General features: G+C 34.4%; 1 protein-coding gene across 2 annotated transcripts in view; it reads right to left on the reverse strand.

The window, feature by feature from the left end:
* The window catches only part of LOC111036061 (homeotic protein proboscipedia-like), a 61,727-nt gene extending 36,623 nt beyond the window's left edge, over window positions 1-25,104 (reverse strand). For both annotated transcript variants that reach the window (XM_022317955.1, XM_022317954.1), the window contains exon 1: window positions 24,331-25,104. In XM_022317955.1, the coding sequence (XP_022173647.1) occupies window positions 24,331-24,901 (571 nt within the window). In that variant the 5' untranslated portion in view covers window positions 24,902-25,104. The remainder of the gene's footprint in view (window positions 1-24,330) is intronic.
* Between the last annotated feature and the right edge of the window lie 2,060 nt (window positions 25,105-27,164).

Here is a 27,164-nt window from a genome sequence, read left to right on the forward strand (position 1 = left end):
TGCCTAAACCATCGATATGTCGTGATTTGTGTCGTGTTGTCACTCGTGTGTTTGTGTGAGATGTCTATAGAAGAACTCGTATCGTATTTCAAGTACAGCAGAAATTCCTAACATTTCCCATGCTTATCGCGGTGGCGTGCACTACTTGTATACAAACCAAACGTAAATAATTATAATAATAATAAACACACACCGTGTTACACCGAAGCGCTCGAGTGCTGCAGTAAGGTGTAGTGCTAATTGCTCGGGGCCACCGTATTGCGAGGATAATCGTATACTATGTGTATAGGTATATACATTTTAGGTAGGCAGAGGACTTCCGTGCGATGCATATAGATAACGCCGCGACGTACAAATAAAACAAACGCGGTATCGTCGTTAATCTACTACGATGGGTGGAGGGGGGGGGGTCATTTTTTCTCTCGCCCCGAAGAAAACGGCCGGCGACGGCGGATAGGGAAAAAGTAAACGTTTCGAGTTTGCTGCCGAGATATAAAGTTTTCCCTCGCCGCGCACGACTACTTTATTGTTTTTCATTTCCTCCATATCCCCGCCACCTCCCGCCCGTTCGCCACAACCGAGTTTATAATATACACACGGCGGTGCACAATGTACAACGCGCACACTCTTCTCCCATCGCCGCCGCCACGACAGATTCGAGGAATTATCAAGAAATTAGTGCCCGAGAGAAGAAAAAAACAAAACGAATATAAAGAAAAAAAAAACTCGCAGAGAAACGAAACACAGAACCCATACCGCCGCAAACGCGACCGCCTGGTCTCGCGCAACTCGAGCGGAAACGGAATCTTTTTCTAATCTTAATCTGCATACGAAACGGGGGCGCGGTTCGGGAAAATTCAACAGATAGCTTTTTTTTTCCAACCGCCGCGAGAGATAGTTTTTAAGCTTAAGTTAGTGTACATAATATCGTTTCTTTTTCTTTCCCCGTTGCGTTTTCGTATTCTTTACTGCTCGCGGAATAAATCTGAATACATTAAACTGATGACGACGGTACGCCCCCCCCCTACCATGAAACATGTTGGCGGCAATTCAATCAGCCACCGCGTGTCTGTTTACGAGCTCGTCTTATATACTTACATCATATAGGTACCTCGACATATTATAGATATTCATATAAACACCCGAAACTTGATATTATAATATACATCTATGATAAATCCATACAAACGGCACACCTAATTATACAGAAGAGTACAAACTACGAGCAGTACAAATCGAATCATATATTTTTACGCTTAATACATTATATTGAAATGTTCATCGTTTTATATAATATTATACCTGTAGTATGTTACATTCATAAATACTACCTGGAAGGGGGTGCATCAAGGGAGAGCGTAAGAGCAATTGGATATGACATTTTTTAAGGGCGGTGACTTATGCCCTGTTGTAACTATATCAACATAGTACTTTGTGTAATCTAAAAATTAAAATCAAATGTTTTTACAAAATTAAATGGGCATTAATTCATATTTATTAAATTAAATATCGAATTATTTATATTCTTGGTAATTATCTAGATAAGTCGTTTTGGAAATCGAGGGAATCACTTATAACTTATAACTTATAAGATATTATATCAAATAAATATGAAACAATAAGATAAATAATAAGAATAATAAATATATAACAATAAGACATCACAACTTTTAGTTTGACCGTCGGTGAGTGTTTTCAAAGTGCCTATGGCCTTAAAATATAATACATAGCTATATAATATGGTTATAGTGAGATTTAATATTGTGCTATATATACATACATCACACAATTACAAAATATAATATATACTGGAGAAACCGCTTATTACTACTTATACTTAGCCCTCAACCAATTGGCCGTTTTATGACATCATATGGGTTTGTGTATAACATAATATTATATTAATCAGTGCAGTAAATTGGCTTAATGTCTTTCCCTCACAAAATTACTACACGTTATAAGATTCCTAAAATAAGAATGCTAAAACTTGTATTTAAAATACAATGTTTAGCATTTTTATTTGGGACTATAGAATCATTGTTTCATGTTTCAAAAACTGACATGCCGTAACCATATTAGGACTGAAATATCGATTATTGTATGTGCAACAGCGAAAGGGCTTTACGCAGATTTCGTTTTTATACGTTTTAGTGTTATAATATGATGTTTACTGTTTACACCCACACGATTGTCTTTAATTTAAATCGAATGAAATTCCTCAGTCTCACGCGTTGTCACGTTAAAATCGGTTTGTCGTCAATTTAAAAAAAAAACACCTTAACCAGAACCGACTCACTCAGACAAACGAATTAACAACGAAGACGTGTGGTTTTACAAGGGTTGCCGATGGTAGTATTGGTTTATACGTGTGTATAGACGCAATCGATTACGAAAACAAATTAATCTTCTCGGGCGGCGGCGAAGACCGTATGTATACACGCTAAGTATGGTCGTGGGGGCCGAGGGGAAGGTTTTTGAACGCGATTAGTTTGATAGGCCCGACGCGCCACTCGACGAGTGTTTTATTAATGAAAATACGATGTAATATACGCACGCGCACGCATAAACGAATAATAAAACATTATATATTAAAACTTAAGAGTTTACAAGAACGATACGGCGGAGGTAGTTTTTTCCTTTTATAATAATACCGATTCATTAATGCGGCATACACGTGAACTCGTACATAGTATATACAAGTAGATGGTATAGACGAACCTACGAACAACAAAGCGAATTTTCTTTGCTTTGTTATTATATATTGCCGAAGAGTATATTTTCTATTCTGTCCGTCTCTATCCTATTGGAACACCGGTAGCCGCTAAAATGTGTGAACGCGATCTCTCTTAGCGCACACCGTTCTAAATACAATAGACAATACTTTTCGTAGGTGTGTATGCGTCGTTTTTTTCCCTCTGCTTACCCGCATTTGCCATGTCATTGCACCGCCTTTCACGGAGTAAAAAATAAAAATAATAATAATAATAATAATAATAATGAAAAAAATAACCGTTTACGGTGGCCATCGGTAAACATCAAGGCCTCCCTCCTCTCGGACGTCTGAAGATAAATACAAAAAATGTATAAATATACCAATGTATATACTCAATGGTAACATGAAATAACCGACGCGTAGGTACTATACAGAAAATAATACTGAAGCATTGGTAGTAGATACATGTTTCGGCCTACAGTATAAATCGGTGGCAGTGCGTCCGTTGTATCTTGCATTATAATATTATATATATATATAAGTACACAAGTATATCAGTGTGTGTATACTGTGTATATTATGTTCACGCCTCAAGAAGTCGACAGCGGATGAAGGTCAAACACGCTGCACCTGTGTACAAGTGCTGACGACTTGTTCGTGCTAAAAAATAATAGGATTTTAAAAATGTATACCCCATACAAGTTGTGCTAAAAAGTCAATCGGAAATTATTTGGTACCTACCTACAATTTTATGTGGGTATACCAATTTTTTGGTAGGCAGTAACCACATAATATTATATAGTATAGGTTTGTTTTCACTAAATTCATCGATCAAGACAAATCAGAAGTTTTCTTTCTAGATTGAAAATGTGAGCAAAGCCAATTTTATTTTATAAAAATTATTTTTTAGCAGTTGTTAAAATGGTAAAATAAACGATCTGTGTCTATATAAATGAATAATACTATCGTTTTTTTTTTAAATTAAAAACTTGATAGTAATTGTTAGAGATTTTTAAACTTTAATTAAGTTTGCAAAAGACAGAGAATAATTAATATACGTGTTAAAAAATCGAACATCCTTTTCAGGTATGGTTTGTTGTCTTTATAATGCACTTATATCTGTAAGAAAAGAGTAGAAGACCACCTACGTCCTACACATCGACTGGACCGGGTCACATGTCCGATCGACGATTTGACCATGATGCGGAATTAATCCAATCATTTTATTAAAACCGCGGACAACTTGCAGCAGTGCATCTATTTGATTAGATCTCGTGCCCGAACGACATAATATAACATGCCATATATACTTGCAATACCGTGCGTACGTCCGCAAACGGAGAGTAGAAAGTCGGCGAAAAAATGAAGAAGAAAAAGTACGGCGAGTGAACGATGACGACGCTGGTCGGTAGGAGTGGTTGTGGAAAACCACCGCCGCAGTCGGTGCTCGAGCTTCGTTCGGTTTTATATTATTTATAATAAATATTATACATATAATATGAGGTCGGAGAGAACGGTCAGGGGATATAATACGGCGGCGACGAAGCTGCGCGGCAGAGTGAAAGAGAACGAGTGCGAGTGCAATGCGTGCGACGGAGAGAGAGAGAGAGAGAGAGAGAGAATGCGTATGCGTATATATATGTATGTATTTATACAAAGAGGAGACGAGTTGACTCAGCAAATTCGTTGATTAATGATGGCTGTTTGCGGCGGCGGCGGCGGCGGCGGCTGCCGTTTTGGGGGCCGCCGCCACAACGAACACACACACACACACACACACTCACACACTCATACACACACACGTGTACACGCTCACACGTAGATCCCTATGAATGCGACTTAACACGAGGCAACTTGTTATGTACGTATATAAAGTACGTGTACAGCAGCCGCGACCGGGAAGCCCTTTTCTTTTCCATTTAAAAACCTTTTACGCCGCTTTCATACGTATACTATTATTATTATTATTATTATATTCACGAGCTGGCGCGCATACACTGCTGGAGGTGTATATATATATATTATATACAGTGTGTTATAATATATCGTAGAGGCCTATGTCCGTGTGTATATGTCGCATTTAATATGTCCTATATCGTCAGATGACGACGGTATATATTATATTATACAAGTGAGGAAATTTCACCTCCATTATAATAAAATATGTATACTCTGTTTATAATAATATTGTCAACAACGAGTCCCGAGGGGCCGCGACGGTAAAAGGGATTTTTATAACTAATTTAATCATAATATCCTCCCACGCCGCCGAGAACGATTCGCGGGAGTACGCGTCCGGAGAACATTGCTAAGAGACTTCCCAAGTGGGTTTGATATAGAAAACGTTGACAGAGGTTGCGGGATCTTGCTTTCATTTTTGAAAATACATTTCTCAGTTTTTGTGCGAGCTGTCGTCTCCGAAATAGTTAAGACCCAATAACCCACTTTGAGTCGTATTACACAATCTAATTACGATGCAACAATTTGCGCTTCGATAGACCGGTTCCGTATAGAACGGTAATAAACACATAATAGTATAATATTTATTATACTCTGAATATACATTTCCAACTGTGAAAATGTCGCCGATGTCTCAAGTCGATACCATTCGTTTGCAACCGTGTAAAGAGTAATACCCATAAAAACCTTGTCCGCGCAGTAAAATATGCTTTACATAAAGGTTTTACTTTAATTCGACGGTTCGTAAAATGCGACCGTGTTTTCTTATCGACCGGAATACACACATATACCTATATTATGTCCTTGACACAATCTCTACGTCACTTTATTATTTTCGCAAAATGCAATTCACGTTTTTATGATTATTATGTACTACCTATACTCGGTTTGTTTTGCAACCTTCCGATCGGTCGATAAGCGTATGTGTAAACTATTGTCAAAATTCGAATGTACAAAATATTATTACTATAGTCAATGTGCCGCCGTATTATACTCTCGGAAAAACTATCGAATACACATTTTCGTTATCACGTTTCAAAACCATTATCTCGTGCATTATTTCTCTCCCGAGAAATGTTCAAACGATGCACCCTGCACCCCGCATTTTTTATATGCATCAAGCACAATTTTTTTTTGGTTGTTGTTAATTTTGACGTGTATAGACTGTTGAGAAAAAGTCAACCATTAACGACGCACTTACATCCGTAGAATAATTCGTATACTATCCAAATAATAATAATATAAACTTGAATAATATGAGCGACAATAATAGTAATTAAGGGTACATATAATATTGTACACTTGTTGGCGTGGAATTGCGGGCAGTCCACCCCGGCCCACAAATCACGGGGTGAATTTGCAGTGCGGTATTATAGCCTTAACTGTTGTATACAATCGTGGCGGAAGAACAGAAAACGACATAATCTCACGTGATGCGCGTGTACATGGTCGCATCGCACCGTCGTATAATAATATATCAATGACGATGGCGTATAAATGATAACGTCGTTTCGATCTGAGTGTTTCTGGATTTCTGCGCGTCCCGCTGCACCGTGCTCTGTATACTTCCGGTTTTAGCCGATGACTGGTCGGGTTTTCGTCTCAATCGCCGCTGGACCCGACTCCCCTATACAGTCCTTTTGGCTGTGTCACTCTGTTGCACATCCGTCAACGTCGGACATAGCAGTCCGGCGGTCGTCGTCGTTTTATCTCCGGTCTTGGTCACTACACGTGGCAGAAATTTATACAAAATCGATATACTCGAGTCGACATCCAATTATATTATAATTGTACACACTATTAGAGTAGGTAGTTACAATTCGTAATATTGAGTATAATCGCGGTGTGTTGCAAATAATATTGCAGATCCTCCTATGTGTGATTATGTATGATATAAGACAATTCATTTTCTGCAAACGAACCTTTATATTATTATTATTAATTATACCTACAACCCACATAACACAAAGACCGTTTTCGGTGTTAATGACTATAGTCTTCGTCTACGCGTATACAATATGAAGGAAACCGTTCAAAGTGATTCGTTTTTTTTTTTTAAACGTTCTTATACGCAGTGAAACGCATCTGTACCCGTTGCACTATTCTCGGTATATTATATACGTCGGTTGGCTACTTTGGTCGTGTAGTGGAAATGTCTGTAAAACTATCCTATCAACGGTTAATGGACTCGATTTTGCCTCGGTTGCAGAAATTCCCTGTCTAATAACCTCTCTAAATAGTTCACGACGAAAACGCATATTACTGACCGTTGAGAAAAAACGGTAAAAAGTAAAACACTAAACCTAATTTTTACCCTTACCGTAAACAAAATAGTTTTTTAAAACTTCATCGACTTCTAAAAAAGTTAACATTAATCATGGAGAATCAAAGTAAAGCATTGTTTTATTTTCATTTTTTATTTTTTAAAAGTTAACAACAAATGAACAATGTAACATCAAGTAAATATTTTTTGAATGCGCCCCCACTGAAAAACCAAAATAATTTTTCAAAAATCAATAATTATAACTCCATGCGTAACTTGTGCAGGGCATAATAAATGGCCTCCCTTATTCGATAATTTAGATTCCGCCCTACTCCATATTGCACCCTTTGGTTAAAATTCATTTCACGCCAAAATAATGAAATTAAAAGACCCTCGGGATACTTTTAAATATAATAATAGTTTGAAGTTTGAATACAAATAAACCAAAAATTGATTTAAAGCCTTTTTTAAACAAATACATTTTTATTAAGAGTTATAACTTATAATCCCACTGGCCATTAGTGTCGTTTACACATTTTTAATTATTTGGGTTTCTTATCATTCATTTTGAATTTTAAAATGTATATACATTATACATACATTGTATTGATTTGAAGCTTTGGAAATTAAATATTAATTAATTGTTTTAAATGTTTACCACTTTACCACGTTAATATTTAAATTACAAATTACAATTTTCAGTATTCAATATTCACACATACTAAAATTATCATATTATTTGTCCAATATGCACCTATAGCAATTAAAATGATATAATAAATCTATAAATGTAAAACGTTTCATATATAACTTTCATATTTTCCCAAAGACAAATTGGTAAGTCAAAAGAAAATTAATAAATAAAATGAAACGTGCAACGAATAATTTTGAATCATATATATATTACAATTATTAAAACATTGATAGTACGCATTTTTATTTAATGAATGAACACGGTATGAACTATGTATGATTTGTTTTGTGAGTGAAAATTGACAGTTTGTTGTTTAAAAAAAATTATCTCAAACACACATACGTTTTATATTACATAGAACGCGTACCTTCAAATATTATTTTCCTATTTTATTATTACCTATCAAGTCATGTTTCCGTTTTAGCAGGTGCGAATATATTTATACTATGTATAAACATACATCAGGCGACATGCCCCTTGCAAAACAATAATAATGATTTCATTTTCACACGTCCGATCGAGAGGTGAGTCGAGGGTAAGCTGTTGAGAAAAACAAAAGTTTGCGCACGCGGACGAATGAAAAATTGACATCATCAACCAACGGTCGTGTATGTGTATATATAGCGGTGGTGCAGCAGATATGCTTGCGTGAGGGTCCGAAAAAATACTAGCACGGGGTGGGGGGTGGTAGAGGTGATGGAGGGATGGTGGTTGTGGTTGTAGGGAAGAATACGAGAAAAAAATAGGCAAGAACTGGACATGCGTAAGGGGTGAGGGGGGAGGGAAAAAACCGTGAAAGATGGACAGTTTTTTCTCTTTGACCATTTGTCTTCGCCCATCGTGGTTAAGGGCTTGTTACCGACAAACAATAAACACTGACACACACACACACACACACACACACACACACACACACGTGGCGTACCTTCCCTGCAAACTTTTACTTCAGCACCCGTAGGAAGTGTTCACGCGCTAAGTCCATACCCTGTCTACATGTATACACTGCCGTCGCTGTATATTACGGCGCTTATACTCGCTGTATATAAATGTACCACGTCGGCGGCGGTTCGGCCGTTTTTTTCGCATCATCCGCGATAGACGCCTACGCTGCTGTCGGGAACCTGTTGAGCGTTTGTCCTACTAGCAGGGAAAAGTGCATGGGGTTAATATAATGTTTGTTTTTACGATTCCGTGAAGATAAAACGCCGGGAACAAAAAATTAACTGTTTAATATTCTCAACCGTTTTACTTCGGATTTTTGAATGCATAATACAAAGAAACGTAGAGTGGTCGATTTATATTTATTAAGTACATAATTTTAACCAACCTAATTTTCAACTCTTCAGACAACTAATGTAACTTAATATGCAGTCCCGAAAATGGTTGCATTATATTATTAGATACCTATGTGGATTTGTAACAGTAACCATTTTTAAAATAATCAGCCACACATCGGGTCGTGTTGTATAAATTCAATTTGTTTTTGTTATAACTATTATCATTTATGACGCAACGTTAAAACAAATATTATAAACATGTTGATACTCAAATATTTTTTAACGATTATTTGTTTTCGAAATTCCTGATGATTTACATGCTTTTAATTCTTATAAATAACAAAATATGTGCCTATGCAGTATCTTAATTATTCTAATTAGGTCGTTATCAAATTCTCGTCACAATCACACAGTAAGATAAAATATCTGAAATTTTAAATAATAAGAGACAAGTATTATGAATATTTATGTATTAAACATAAATAGTAAATATTATATTACATTACTAGTTGAATAATGTTTGATTACATTGAATACATCTATTTTTACCTATTATAATACTTAATTTGTTGTATATTGTATACAATGTATACAATATGAGCTGTTATGACGCATTTCATTAAAATTCAAGTGTTTAAATTTAAAAAATCTAAAATTTTTAACTCGATATGCATATTGTCACGTGACAGATATCGTGCATAGACCATCTGTCGTTGTGTTCTACCTTATATAATTTGAATGCATGTTTCGATGAAATTTATAGTAGGTATTTTATATAATATTATACCATGTAATAATAATAATAATATAGGCACCTGTATAAAATTGGTGTTTGTTTTGTGTTTAGTAACTCCGTGTGGGTGGTGACTGGCGAGTGCGTTATTTTGACCAACACAAGAGAAAAAAAAATGTAAAATAATGATACGGTTGAATGGATGCCAAATCGCATATACGCGATATATACATCGCGTTTTTATCATATACATATTATGGTACCAACAAAAACATACAGTTCTATGATATAATACCATTTTTAATATTATATTATTATTATTGTGCACTGTGTTATTATAGGAGGTGTATACTGCCGCACACGAATACACAACAAACCTGTGAACCACGAAATTCCCAGAATGGAGCCGACGGAGAAGGACTATAATATAATAAATAGTGGGGAACTTTGACGAAGACGGGAAAAGGGTTTGCATCGTAGAATGAAACTAAAAATCGAAATTTTTTTCGTTTTTGTGTTACTACACTATTCGACTAATGAACGATTCGCGTGTGGCAGCCGTATTATATGTTATTTATAAATATATATATATATGTAGGTACAAAGCGTATACCACCTATTTATACAGGTATAATATTTTCGCTTTCGTGGATAGAGTGTTTTACTGCGTGGTATGTGTAAGAGTGTTGTGTACACACAACTATATGTATTTTTTAATAATAATACACCTGAGGTTATATAGCAGTGTTTTTATGGGTGTACATTTTTTTCTGACTTCCATTAGGCGACAAACCGAAAAACTAAAGAATATTTTCGATAAGCAAATGAACAGTGGAGGGAGCGAAATAGTAATAATGATAGTACACAACGAAACATTTTTTAGAGAAGTCGTACGGGAACGAATAATACACGCTCATCGGCAATCGAATTAATTATTTTAATCTGCGTTCTATTTTTTTTATTTTACGGCTATTTACGAGTCCGGAATTGCGACTTGGTAGCAGTTATTCGAAACACGTCATGATTTACCTACCAAGTACATTCCGACTGGTATATTATTATCATATTTATATTTTATAAACATGTATTATATTATAATTATTTATCTTGCAAAAATACATGTCGTACGTATACCTCGTCGTGTATATCACATGCATAGAGATTGAAGACACACGGAACGTAATTCTAGCGCCAGACCCGCACCGTCAACAGAACCAATTCGTTAACTTAAGTTACTAAATGTAATAATATAATATAATATATAATAATATACTATATATCTATCTTACTGAGCTAGTGATGTTAGTAGGAAATGTTCAAAATAAATAATACATTATTGTAATAATATGGCCAATGCAAATATAGTACATCATGAAGATCATATTGCAGTATATGCCTATATGCCCGTCTACAAAATGTGTTTTCAAATTCAGAACAATTTTTATCAGATCTGCATAAAACATGTTCATGATGTAGATTTAATTTTAAATTATTTATTTTCGGAAATTTCCTCTTAAAAATTATTTATATTATAACACCATGATACACGTCAATCTAATTTGTACTAAGTAATAATAATTTGTTCATTTTCAGTTTTACAACAAATTATTAAACTGACACTGCAGCATTTCAGCACTATTAGTATATATAGTAGGTAGGTAGTTTACATGCAGTGTCAATATATTATTATTATTATTATTATTATATATACCTAAAAACTCGAATGAGATTTATTATAAATCACGTGAAATTTTTAACTCTTCGTTCACACATACATGATACATAGATTCGACGGCAGCCACGGTGTATGTGTGAAAGTGACTGGTGGCCGAAGGACGCATCGGTGCGTTTAGAGGCTTTATAACCGGTGTAGGGGTGGGTGTGGTAAAGTGGCGGAAGGGTTTCCGGGGTACCGGAAATATATATACATAGGTATTACCTAAATATATATAAGGGCTTTCACCCCCACCCCCACGATAGGTTTTAGTCATCCCCGATACATAATCAATCACTGCCGGAACGCGCGTTCCGGGCCGCCGGGTGCCACCGCCGCCGTTAACTAAGAAACTTCGCTAGTCGTCAAATTCATTCATGCTAACCGCCGCCGCCTTCTCCTCTCGGCTTCGAATCTCCTTCACCCTATCTATGTTTCTCCCTCTCCCTCTGCATTCTCTCGCCGATCTCGTTTCGTTTCTCTCTTCCCCTACACCCGCACACCCTTCCACAGGGTGTAGACGATCCAACCTATTTATCCCTTACAAATTAACTCGACCCTACCACCGTCATCGTGCAATTCCGTTAAATTGATTGAACCCGCAACGGCATCGGCTTCGGCTGCGGTAACGGCGAAGGCGGACGATCCCGACGTGCGTTGTGCAGGAATAAGACAACAAAGTGGCGGCAAAAACAAATTTCATCATTTTATTTTGTCACACTCTCGACGCTGTTATCTGTTATATAATTTATGACCTAAAGTCTTTCTATATTACGTATTAACAAATGTGTCGAAAATTAAAAAGAGTTTATTACAATAAATACATAGAGTAGTAAAAGCTCGGTTGCCCAAATATTTCGATCGAACCCAACTGCATGCGTATAACTGTATAAGTACCATTACATATCATATACTTTAGCATAATCAATATTAAAATGATTAAATGTTTGTACTATACAAATATTACCTATGTCATTCTGTAATATCGATTTTTAATAATTTTTCTGTATCATAATTGTTAAGGGGTTCAAGAACTTTGAACGTAATAAATTCTAAGATAAACTTCAAATTCAACGATCGTAGTTTAAAAATGTTTGGAGTATTAAACGCGTATGTACAAGTTATGGAATTCACCACTTTTACACACTAAACTCGATGCGAAATTGAATACGTGTTACGTGTTAACAGTCTAAAGAATCTTAACCTACAGGATTTGGATCGGTGCTTCAGTGCAGCTTGAAAACCGTTTTAATGTTTTTTAAACCCTGCCAGCTAATAATAATAATAATAATAATAATATATTATACTTGTACCACGCGAAAATTGAAACACGCTTAGGTGTGCGAGTAAATTATAATATGCTGCAGTGTATTATATGTATAACGCGTATGTGCGTGTACTCGACGACAAAATTACAGGATTTAAAACGGCCACCGCCGGCGTCGACAGCGCACCATCAGCGATCGGATTACACGGGGGCTTAGCGCAAATAATATATATAAGGACGACAGTATGTATATATACGTAGTGGCGGTGGGGCGGAGGGGAGGGTAAAGGCGGTAGACGAAACATACACACACACACACATCTAGGTATATAAATTCACGAGGGGGTTCGTCGAACGCTTGGCAGAGCGGTGGGATATATTATGTGAGGGGGGGTAAACCGAGGGGGTTTGTTTCTGGTGTGCACCGCACGCGCATATAGGTATATACGTACACCGGGCTGCGGCGGCGGGTTGACTCTGACAAATCGCATATGATTACGGAGGTACTCGCCCGTGTGTTATTATTATGTCATTAGTGGCGCGGCGGCGACTGAAGGGTGCCCGGCCCGGCCTATATATATCCGACTATACATATATTTACGAGCTGAAGTCTGTACGACTGTATGTATGTATACATGTATATATATATATATATATATATATATATATATATGTGTGTGTGTGTGTGTACGCTACAATATGAAACTATATAGCATATACGTGCGTGTATATATAATATAATATTATATGGTATACATGCATAGAGCGGTTCTACACTTCTACGTCATGTTCAGAGTTTTTTTATTTTTTAAACGGCTACCAATAGAGCCATTGCACCGGTGTACAGAGATAACCTCGAGAAGAATGCCTCGTACCATGACTGTATAGGTACTCATATTGAGCGTATAGGTACCAACATTATATATTGAACATGAACCATAACATATTATAATATGTCTATATGACGCACTATACAGCATACATACCTATACACATTTTGTTCGAAATACTCAAATGACAAATACTTTAGACGAAACGCCGTTTTCTGAATCAAATCACGCGCAATTGAAATACTATTAAGAGGTTTTAATCATTTTTCTGTTCGTCAGACGACTATAGACGACCCATGCATCATTGATCTCAAAGAATGGTAAAATTCGTATTAATTATTAAATTTCGTTCTGTCAGAAAATCACAGTTTTTTTTTATAAATCGTCATGAAGCGTATATTATACAGTTACCAGTGTAAAAATAACAATGGTATACATAGTGTGACGGGACTTTTCTTGCGGTATGCGATCAAAATGAACCAAAATTCTAAATCATTACCGGCCACCTCCTAAGTGCCGTTTCGCGTGTTCCAAACAGTAGCACGCATAATCGAATGGATTAATTGATTTAAATTACGGACGTTTAAACACGCGCTTTGTACGCGTTAAACGAATAGTCTGTTGTCAAAAACTAAAAACAATAATTATTTAGTAATCTTTAGCGTATTGTTAGAAAAACAACTATTAATACTATAAATAACATAAAATGTAGTGAACGTAACAGAAAATTATAGTGTTAGTTTTTAATGTTTATATACGCGTGCTACAAGAGACCCGGGACGGTATAATATATTATATTGTACATTTTTTCCAATAGGAGGTACGTAACATTACATGCATATTGTAAATTACATTTAAAAAGACGATTGATATATACTCGTTGCTGCTTTTGAAAATTGAATTACACTTTTTTGCTAATGAAACGAGTGAAAAAAGTCTCTCGGGAAACGGTGGCGTGACGCGACATACCTGCCACTCGAACACTTGCATTATACATATAGAGCTATATCATTATGCTCTATTTTTCACTCTCTGCTGTCTCTCTGTCCCACTTCCCCTCTATCTTGGCAAAATGTTCAAACCCACGTTTTAAAAAATATATAGAATTACCAATACGCTTTTCAAACGACTCAAGAGTATGGAGGTCCCTGTATATTATAAGTATGTGAGGTATTATACCCGGTGATATTGAATTGAGTCCACGCTACTTTTATGTAAGCTTTTATAAAACCTGTATACTGGCCATATTGGTATGAATCAGAAACTAGTATTTTTTCTCAATTCCCAGCGTTCCTTGTGGAACGGTGACAATATATTGACCATATATATGCATACTACACCGTACAATTCCAGCCTTGTATTTCTATATTATATTTTATGCATTACCTACTCTAGCTGCTTGTTATTGTCGTCTAGTTTAATTTGTAACTATTGTTTATTACTTTTCTTAAGCCTTATCGTCATCAATTGTCATCTTGGAGTATAAAAATATATAATCATGACAACGGTTACGTTGCTCTGACATAGCGTTGACAACGCACACGATTCGCACGCATCGTGGCGTGTACTTTTGTACAGTCGTATTTCATTATTTAAAGCGAAAATTGCAACACCAGCGTATGACGCTTATCGTCACCAAACAATCTTTTATACACATTATATTATTGTTTCAGATCCGTCCCCTGCAGTATGAGAAATAACCGAGTGAATTTCTTGGACGGCAGAGGCGAAGCGGTCTGGAGAAAAGAAAAATTTGACATAAAAAAACCGCTATAATATGGTTTGTATGGGGGTGACGTGAGGGGACGACGACAACGAGTGGGCGAAAAAGAGAAAAATTAGAAATTCAGATTTGTGATATGAAAAATATATATACGACGCGTGTATGCGTGGCGTATGTATATGTATACGAGTGGCGTGAGTGTGCTCCCGGAAGCGGAGAAAAAGACTATGATCGAGTGCGGGTGAGAGGGGTTCGAGATAGTCGGAAGGGCGCGCGGTGTGCGTTTAGAGCTTTTTGTGTCTGAGGCCGCGGCCAATTTATCAAAAAACATGTTCGACCCCTTCTTCCCCCGGGGGGGTCAACCGCCCGTCCGCTGTGTGCGGCGGCGGCACCGCTCAAACAGTGAATCGTATCTTCATAATATTACAACGGTGACATTTCCCCGTCATTTTTTCGTTTTACGACCATTTTTCTTTACTCGCGCTCTTATACGCAGGCTATACTATGCTGTATATATAGTATATATAATACTATCGCCTTACTCTGCAGAAAAAAACCCACACCGCTTTTCTTCTCCTCCCCGTCACTCCACGCTTTCACGCATACACACTCGCACACAAAACCCCCTTGGCTTCATTTTTAACTTGCAAAATGACGTGGAAATTGAATCCGCTGCGACCGGCAGCGCGGCACAGTGACTTTTGTCCGCATATACAAAGTAGTTTTTTTTTTATCATCTTTATTGTGCATTTCTGACGTATGACCTTACAGCCGCCCCGTTCCCGTTTCCTTCTTATTTATTTTCGTCGACATCCATCGTAGCACACTATCTATTTATACATAGTGCATATACTTGTATAGTAATAAAATATTATACATTTGTGATTTCTATATGCATCGTGTACGAATAGATACAGTATAGGTATGCACCGCCTGCAACGAACTATAATATAACAGTGTACAATATATATACAATAATAATAATAAAAATAATAATAATAATAAAGGTATGTTCGTTAATGACACGTCCGACTACACGATGAAGGTAGGTACGCGTAATATATAATATAAAAGTTTATTATTAATAATATTATGTGTTTTTTTTTCTATCGCGCCCAAAATCCGAATCAACGGAAATTGGTACGTCAATCAATCGGGTTGCTGCAGGAAGCGGCTTCGGGTGGAAAACAAAAACAAAAAAGGTAGGTAGATACGACGACATAACATATACTCATATATATATATATATATATATAAATTTAAGAGTAGAGGTTATTAATAGTCTCCGCGGACCGCGGTATCACCGAGATTAATTATTATTATTGTGTTATACGCTCCCCCTTGTCGCCGCCGACGGTTCTCAACAAGTCGTCCTTGGTCACAGACTTGCCCTCCGGTCATCCTCTCCTCACCACCCCCCTCCACTGCCATCATTCATATTATATATTATATTTTATATGAAATATCATAGTATATTTATATAATATATACACATATACGTACTTCCTCCCCTCGTGCTTTCCGGCCCAATAATATTACAGTGTTTACGCCGCCGCGTCTTTGCCACCTTCATCGTCTTTAACGTTACATTTTAGACAAGATCTTACGTGTTTATACAATATAGAAGTAATATATTAGTTGTAACTTGTAGTACCTTCTTATACATTTCAGAAGCCTTGAAAAAAAAATTGTTGAACGAATAAGTAAAAACTAAAATACTCAACACTGTATCTTTGTTTATTATTCTTATGTTTATTAGAGTCTTTCGTTATGTGAAAAAGCACAAAACCATAAAAACATTAAATTCATATTATAAAGTATCCATTATATTATTATTATTTATTATAATATAAACATTTTGATGTTCACCGTACTTGCAGAGAACAATGAATATATTATATTTTTGGTAAACTTTTTATTCCATATTATTATGACGTACTTTAAAGAGAACGTCGTAACCGCATATTGTGTATAGTCTATAATGCAATTCCCTGCAAAAAATAAGTACAACGAATCAAATTTGAGATCACGCTAATTCTTTGTTGTTCAGTAAAATATTACAGTAACTGTGATTATTAAATTTAAATGTTAAAACATTAACTGCCGTATTTCTTTATCTGCTATTTTAATCTTTAAGCGAGTTACGAGAATTTTTAAATTGTAATATTTTACTTACTCGTAACATAACTCTCTTAATAATTGAAATATTGCATAAACAAATATACGTACAACAGGGATATTGTCTTACTTGTAAATTAAATAGTGACTAAGCTCACTCTATTATTAAAGATAACAACAAAAAATTGGATCAGCTGAATGCATATTTGCTATATTATGTTGTACCTATACGTCTGTAAAACGGAAGAGACTACAACAAGTGCAGATGCAGGACATGAGGTCTTGAATAAACCTAATAAGATTATTCAATGTTAATTTTCAAGCTTCAAATTATATTCTTATTTATTATGTTACACATGACAACGATCTGATTTTTAGAGAGTCATATTTACAGATAAACGAAAAAACTAAGTACTCAATATTTACTGATGTTTGGTGTTCACTTAACTTAAACTTTATAGGGTAATTATAAATTACATGATTATTAATTTGTCATTTGACTGTATTTGAGTTGAATTTTCTGAGCCTTTAAGATTAAAAATTTAAATATTAGCATAATATAATACACTAGAAAACGTAAATGTATTAATAAGTAATACATTACATTTTATTAGAATGTCTATATATATTTAATAAAAGTAGAGCAGTTTTACTATTAGTTCATATGATATTGCACAAGAGTAGTAGAATCTGATGAAAGTAGTTTTCGTAAAAAAAAATTTTTTTATTTTATGAATTCTATTACACGTGGGTACTCTGAGATTATGTATACTATTATATATTATGAAGATGATAGAAATTAAATTATATAAATATAAATATATATGATGTATGTGATATAATCGATGGACTTGTTGTATACACTCATACTTTGGTCATGAGTTTCAATGCAAATATTCACTATACGTGTTATCAACATTATATAAATACGTACTTATAATCATTTTAAAAGTATAATTCTGTTGTATCTGAGAAGCACGAACATTTTGAAGAAACAATATTACTCAAGTACACAAGTACCTAGTACTATATCATACAATAATCTTGTACTTAGGTATATTATATTGGTCTTATACAATATCTATCTACTCTTAGAATTTATAAATATAATAATATTCTTATTAATGTTGTTAACTTATTTGGAAATGTGCAATTCAATTACATGACTAAATAAAGACAATAAAGTTATTATGAACACTATATAAAAGAATAGTGTAAAAGAAAGTGTTATTCTGGAATTTTTCGTACAGAAATAGATATTATATCTATAATAGTATACATAAATAACACAAATCATGATTATGATAATATATCAAAAGAAAACTTTATTTATACATTAACCATTTTATTGGTTTATATCAATTTATGTTTATGTTCCTTAAAAACATTTTAACTAGTTGTAGAGCTATTGAATCCACATTGATGTTCTCCTTGAAGTAGTGTTACATCGTAATTTAAATTTAATCATACCTTTCAAAATATTTATGAATTTTTAAATAGTCTTTGAAATGTATGTATAATGAATCAAAAATATTCTACAATCTTTACTTTTTCAAATTTAAAATATTTAACTGGAAGTAGTATTAAAGCATACATATTTTTGATTTATAAATATTATATTTATTATGAAACATTTATAGTATATATATTTTTTTTAAATTTAAATTGAGACTTCAACAGCCAAGGTTATTGCCTGATTTTAATATACTTGTTATTGAGATTTGGGTTAATATGCTAAACTCCACATAAATGCATAATACAAAATATAATATTTCTTATAAAGTTAATCATTCGAACAAACATATTATAAAGTCAATATACTAAAATAAGATGTATTGTGTTATTTTTATACTAGTAAAACTAATCGATTTCAACTTTTCGTCATTATCAAATAGTTTGCAAAGAATAACGTTTATGTATAATCCTTTAACAATGTAAATATGTAAATATTAGTATGTAATTGTAATCACATTGTTACTTCTGTACATCTTAAAATTACCAATTGTTAACATTATCCTCAGTACTTATAAAAATATTTCTAATTATCACGTTAATCCGTTAAGCTATTATGTAAACTGTCAAATATCTCTAGATATAGAAAACCTTAGGCCAGGTATGTCTTACATTTAAAATAATAAAAAAAAATTTATAATCCTCTGCACTTTCATACTCACTCGTTCAAGTCTCTTTTATAATATTATTGATTATCCTTAACAATATTATAAATTATAATATTACTTATTATGTGAGAATAATATATAATAATAATTAATAATTATACTGTAGATACCTTCTAGCAAGATGTTTATAGATTATTATGGGTATCCTCAATATTGGAGTTCCTTAAAATTATAGTATTAATATAAAAATAATAGTTATGTTATTTATTTAGTTATTCTAAATAGTTCATTTTTTATTTAAATAAATTATAAATAGTAATGTGTAACGCAGCCACCGTATTTCTAAATATTTCATTATTGACAAAAACAAATTATAAAATTGTCGACCGTATAAATTCTTTAGAGCTTAGATAATTAAAATAATATATTGAATTATAAGATAACTAATACAAAATAAATATATTATGACATACATTTGATTTATAATTAAGAATATTAGCAGGCAATGTACATTGTAAGTATGATTGCCAAAGATGTTTGTGAACATTGTAGACAATGTTTGTGCATACTTGGTAAATACAATAAAATTAATGTAGGCAACATAATTTAAAAGCAGTAGTCAAATAATCAGTTAATATTTTTAACAATAAATTACAGTATTTGGTGGAGAAAGTGTATTGTGTATAGTTACATGGTAAATACAAAGTAAAATTATATGTATATACCTAAATAAATAATTATATTGTATTATTACACAATAAACATGGGTAACAACTATAAGTAGGTAGGTACATTTATAATAATGCATATTTCAACAAAACAATTCATATCATATGGGATACAAAACTGAAAACACGCCATGTGGTTAATTAAATACTATATAGTTACGTATATATTATGTGTGTGTGGATGTGAGTGTTTTAATAGTGAAAATTATAGGTACTTTCTTTCCTGCAGATACTGCAGCATGCACATCATGTGCACTCGCGATTTATCACAAAAGAACCCGGCAACTTGTACAATGCCGATAATTGTTAAATCACCGGTTATGATATTGAAAACCTGTTTATAAACTAAAAATCTAATGAATACTCATCACCGCTGCACGATGTTTTGAATCCCGATATTACCTGTACAGGTAAATAAGTGAGTATGGTATATCCATTCAAGCGCATTGAGTTGACTATAGTCCTCTGAGCAAATACTATACATAAATACAATTATGATAAATTATAATACACCATCATATAAAATGACAGCTTGTATAGTATAGCTAAAGTGTATTGCGTTATATTTAGCCGTCCCATTTAATAACCAGATGATCCTTAAATCGCTCTAGTTTGTTGATACATGGTGTTTTAACGTCAAGAATAATTTTATGAAACGTGCATATTTTACAGGCAGTATAAAGACGTAGTGTATTGTAGTATTAAATTTGCCGTTATAATAATTTGATAATGATACGTCTATCTAACCTACTGCGGCTCGAAATAAGTAAAATTAAGCGTTTCGTGCCTATATACGTAGGTATATTATAATGATAATATTGTATTACTATACCGTCATAAAAAAAAACTTTTTGACGGCGTATATAGCTTCGGTAAACCATAATAATTTTTATCGTACACGTCGTACAGCATAATTTAACCTTCGTGATAGACAGATTAAAATAATAGTATGCGGACAGTAATTAATGTTTGAACTCCATCGGCGGTGTGGATGAGCTTCCATATTTGACCTGGTCCACCTTTGGGGATCTAACCCCGGTGCGGTTGTAGACGGTATATTAAAATGTCGTCCTATACTCCTATACAAACTTGTTCAGAGTAAATGTTATTTTCGATAATGAATTATTCAATGACTTCCAAAAACATCGAGAACAACCGTTGAAAACACGATACTGTTTATTTTTTTCAATAATTTATATAAAGGCAAAACGGTCTTATGTGTACAATACTTTATTCATTAGTGTTTTCTTAGGTGAAAAGAATGACCCTACTTTAATACAACAAATTTTCTCACATCAACAGCCCTATCGATCATATTCAGTCTGACAGTAGTCCACGTTTCACAAACTATATACAATAAGTTCAATTTATTCAAACCGATCCATATAATATTTATATATATTATGAAGTAGTAAACATTTTTTTTTCTTAAAAAGAAGGGAGTTTGTACATTTTTTTCTTTTCAATATACTTGTAAGTAAATAATATAACAGATGTTAAAGATAATTTAAAAAAAAAATATGAAATTAATTATTTAACATTTAAAAACATAAATTTTAAATATTGTCATTTAAAAATAATATTGCTTCATATTAGTTAGAATGAAAGGTACATATTATTCTACAATATTTTCCGGACATTGTAAGATATTAAATGTATTAATACGCTGATAAAAAGTGTTTAATAACTGTTATAATGTTAGGTTTTTGAGCGTAAGTTAAGTTAGTGTATAGTAATAAAACAAAAGTACAACAATTTTAGGTAAATGTATAAAATAATGATTAATTAATTAAAATGTTCATGTGAAATGTGTAAAGCAAAATTGTTACAAACAAAAAGGAGTGAGTACAAAAAAATAAACTCAATGTATTTTGTTTTATAGTTGGATATAATCATACATTTGAATTTATTAAATTATAAACGATTTTGAATTAACTTGAGTATGTACTTCAGAATTATAAATTTAAATTTTAAGTACTTAACTTTTAAGATACCTTAATATAGGTACCTGGTACCTAATCGTACTTTAAAATGTATATATTATTTAGTTATAATATAGATTGGAGGAGTTTTTTTAATAGCAACGTTGGCTTATTTTTATTAAGAGTCCAAGCACGGTACTGACGTGATAACAACATAAATTCTAAATTAAAATCATAACACATTATTGAACAGCTAAAAAGAGAGTCCATCATTGATTCACATTTAACATCGAAATGATTTACGATTCGATGGATTTTAGGGGCTGTAATCATTATACTCGAGGGTGAGGGTAACTATTGCAGTATATTCGGTAGTCATAACAGTGTTTATTCACGCCACTTATACGGAAATCCCACAAACGTCGGCAAATCGAATCATGTTTTGTTTTTAGATATCTAATCGTTTCAATTATCCTTTTTTATTAACAACCTTTTTTGTTAATTTCGACCTGTCCTCTGTTTTATAGGTAGGCACCTAAGGCGGTCGGCAGAAGCGGCGTCGGCGATGACTACTATAGTATACGGCCGGTGAGAAACTCCGATTTATCTGGCGGTGTACACACAAAAACACGATAATGATAAATCGACACGGTCAAACCCTCAACCGAATGTCAAACACAAATTGATGGGTTATTCGTCTGGGAAAAACAATACCACGCTAATAATTTATACGTACGGGAAGTCCATTTCATACAGAACAATCAAAACTGTTTCCCGAAGTCTGTCTGGTGTGGTAGAAAACGTTTAAGAAGTTTCAAGTCCACAAGAGTTAATTATATTAGCGATCGTTTATAATTTGTTTCAATGAAGAAAAATTTAATAGGTATACACTTCGGTATACACGTAATAGTCGGTGGCGTCAGTAAGTTAATCACAATTCACAGTGTTACTGTTCTCTTAAATACTGCTGCAGTAATGGTAGTTATAAGTGTTTATTTATAATTGAATATTTCGTTCTATTATTATAAAAATATAATCACTCTATAGTTTATAATATTGTAAATTTGCTTCATATTTTTTTATAAAACGTCTTCACGTGTAAAGTTGTGATATTATAAAAATACTATAAAAATAATAATTTGACAACAGCTATTCTTTGAGGGTACTTACTGGGTTTATGTGAAAAGTTACCATATAGAGTATGAAGTATTTTATTAAAAAAAAAACGGTAGGCTTCCCTCCCCCTATATGTGATTCAAACACACAATAAACGGGGTGAATTTAAATTTATAAAGTGATAAATGAAGTAACACATGTATGAGTAGTCGAAAACTTTTGATGTGTTCTTTCTTCTTATGTGCACAGCATGGCAGTTGGAAAATTATTTTTATAAGTATTAAATTATGTATAAGTACAAAAGTAGGTAATATTAAAACATCATCAGTAAATAATATAATTAATCGTAAATACTATAATAAGGTCAGCGAAAATGTTTTCATGATTTGACAAAATAATGTATATAGTACCAATCATATAGGTACAAATTATAATTAGGTATTGGATATTCCTACTTACCCGGGATCCGTCAAATTATTTCAGGAAAAAATAACGTAAGATTAAAATTCTTGGATATATATAAAACTGTATTCATAATTAGTACATAAATGTTTTTTTTAGGGGGAACCCGAGGCAACATAGGCTATTGGGTGTAGGGTAATACGGTAGGGTTTTTTTGTTCATTTTTCATAAATAGTTATATTATAAATTAGCTCATATATAGTTGACTACTATTTTTTTAGTTATAAAGTATAAGCATATTATCTGAGTGTCTCAACTTTTAAAACTGATCACTAAATTCCATTTTATAGAACAAATATAGTATACTTGAGCCGACGACACAATGTGAAACTATACAACTGCTGAGCTAGTGTCCCTTGTCAAAACAAAGTTTACGGCCTAAACAATATGTATACGGAATGCAATGTCAAACTTTCTTAGACATGTTGTGTAAGTATATACACTTATCCGTAAAATTTAGATATAATATGGGAATTGTGCTTCAAAATATGATATATATAATTTGTATGACGTATAATATTACCCTATTGTCGGTTTCTAGGAGATTACATGGTAAAAACAAAAAACCTTTTCTTAGAAGGCGCTCTAAGAACTTCTGATATTTCAACGTTCGCATAATGTACGTCAAAGTACGTGTATCCGGTAAATGTGGCGGTTAGCTTACGCACAATAATTTATTCATGGAACTTACCTTGATGGTTGTTCTTCCTTGTGGTCTTTTTCTCCTTCATCCAAGGATATTCTTGCTGTCCACCGCCTCCGCCGGCGCCGACCCCACCGCCACCGACGCCGATCTGCTGGTCAGCCTGCATCTGGTACATGGCGGCGGCCGCTGCGGCGGCGGCAGCGACTTGGTGGTGTTGCTGCTGGTGTTGAGGATCCACCGGTGATACGTTCTCGTTACCGCCACCACCGCCTCCCATCTGCACATGGTGCATCATGTAGTCCGGCACGGCGGCGGGTTGATAGTCGGCCGCGTGGTGGTCCATCTGCGGCCCGGCCGCGGACACGGCCGCCATCCAGAACCCGTTGCCATCCTGCAGACCGGCGGCCACCGGCGAGTCCTTCATGGCCATGGCGGTCGCCGCGTACATGTCTCCCTTGCGATCGCCACCGCCGCAATCATCATCGTCGTCGTCGTCGTCGGCGGCCGTGGCGGCGTGCAGGGCGTCGGCCAACATCTGCGGGCCGCCAAACGCGCCCAACATTAGCTGCTGCTGTTTGCCGGGTCGCAGGTCGGCCTCGGTGTTTTTTAACATCATTCCGAACACGCGGCGACGGTATTTTTCACTCGAAAATCGTTGTGTTATCTCCAATATCACCGCACGATAATATTATACAAATTATCACGATTATCGCGATTGATATATCGGTGGCGTGTGATGTGTATAATAATAGATATAACTGCAATTTATAGTATAGTCGTAGGACCCAGTAGTAGTAATGGTAGCTGTTATAGTATTAGTATAGTAATAGTAGTAGTATTTATAATAGGTGTAGTAAAGTGGTAGTATTTTACAAATAATTTTACATCGATAGCAGTATATAATGATAATATTTTAGTCGTTGTACAATATATTATAATGTAATATTTAATAATTTCAGTACCGAAAAAATATTTTAGTAACGGTTTTCACGACGCGGCGTATAACGACGGCAATTAATTACGAAAACGAAATAAAACTCGCGCACATTCATCGCACCATCATCACGCCCGTACAATAATTCCATATAGGTACAGCACTGGCTGCAGAAAAACCGTCGTTTAGCAGACGTCGTGGTCGAACGTAGTCCGCCGACTGTCGGCCATCGGACGCGTATGTCGATGTCGTCGTCGTCGTCGTCGCAGTCGCAGTGGCCGCAGTCACAGCAGAGTGTACAGTGCCAGTTGCGGCGGATGAGGCGATACGCCGACGATGGCGCGCGACGGACCGATAGTTGTATTATTATTATTATTATTCCCGTTCCCGGCACTACCGCACGCCGCGCGGAGCACACAAACCGTACGCCGTGCGCCTGCGCCTCGATCGGTACGACGGGGCCGCCTTTTCTTCGCCGCCACCGCCGCTGTCAGTCACCACCACCACCACCGCCGCCGCCACACAGCAGCCGCAGCCGATGATTTTTCCCGCGCACCACCTGTCAATCATTATACACACACGCGTGCGCGCGCCAACGTTTTACTTTACACTCTCGTGTATACAGTTTAATAATATTATTATTTAATATGATATTTATTATATTTTAATATTGGATATACATAGGAGTTAAAATATATAAGACAAATATGTTTATATTTGGCGCCTTTTCCTTTCGTCATACTATCTAAATCAACCACCCAAAACAAGCTCCCACTTCCGCAACTTGTCGATTATTAGGTTCATGTCTAAATGTCTAGTTTTACATTAATTATTGAATTCATATTTTATTTTATCCACTTTCGGGCGAAAAATCAAAAGTTTATTATACTGCTGTCGAATTTGATACCATTTCAATTATATTTTAGACCACCCGAACTCCGAAGACGAAGTCTACTTTTATGCTATAGGTATAAGGTATAACCGGTATAGGGTACTTATACTCTGTATAATATAATAAATTATTATTATACCATAACTGATGCCACTATCACGTCCGCGGCAGTTGCTATGCGTGAAGATTCATCTAAAAAGGGTTTTCTCGAAAATAAATGAAAATATTTTCAAAATATATATTTTTTTTTAGTTGGTTTTATTCTTATAAAGATATTATATTCCTTGTGAAGTTCTAAGAAAAAAACACATTTGTAATCAGTAGGTAGTTGCTTATTGATATACCAAGCGTATAACGCATTCATTAATTACAATTTAATTTGTATGTATAAAACTATAAATAAAGACTACAAAGCTACTTGGTTCTTGAAATGATATGACCTATCCCAACAACTAACAAGTAATGAAATCATAGGTGCCATGTGTCTATTAATGAGTGTTGTTATATAATTAACAGAAGGTATAGCTAGCATATGCAGGGCAATTCAAAATTTATGTTATGGCCATTGTATCATAAAAATATTCAAAATAGTGAACAATTTATAATACAAAAGTTTTTTGATATAGAAACATCTATTATGATTTCATAATTTTATAACTACATACAATATTTTAGGGGGGTTTTGTGGGGTCAACTTTTGAAATTCAAATGGAAACCTGTGTAACAAGACCCTATTGGCCCTATTTTGATGTAAATCGTATATTATAATAAAAGGCAAAGTAAAAACCATTACATTTCTGAAAATGGTTTTGAAGAAACATTTTGCGTATTATCAATTATTTGAAGAGGTTATTAGGGTTACGGGATATACTCAGTATATCCGATATAGTAATGACGACCTAGTGTAAGGTAACGGATATCAAATTCTGATTTACTTTGTTTAGCCTCTTCTCGCCCCCTCCCACCATTGAAAAATCCCGGGTACGCCTCTGATTATAGGTAGGTAAGTACAACGAATATGTTCCCATTTTTAAATTGATCTTAATATTATAA

This window comes from Myzus persicae, unplaced genomic scaffold, assembly GCF_001856785.1.
Source record: "Myzus persicae strain clone G006 unplaced genomic scaffold, MPER_G0061.0, whole genome shotgun sequence".
Taxonomy (NCBI): domain Eukaryota; kingdom Metazoa; phylum Arthropoda; class Insecta; order Hemiptera; family Aphididae; genus Myzus; species Myzus persicae.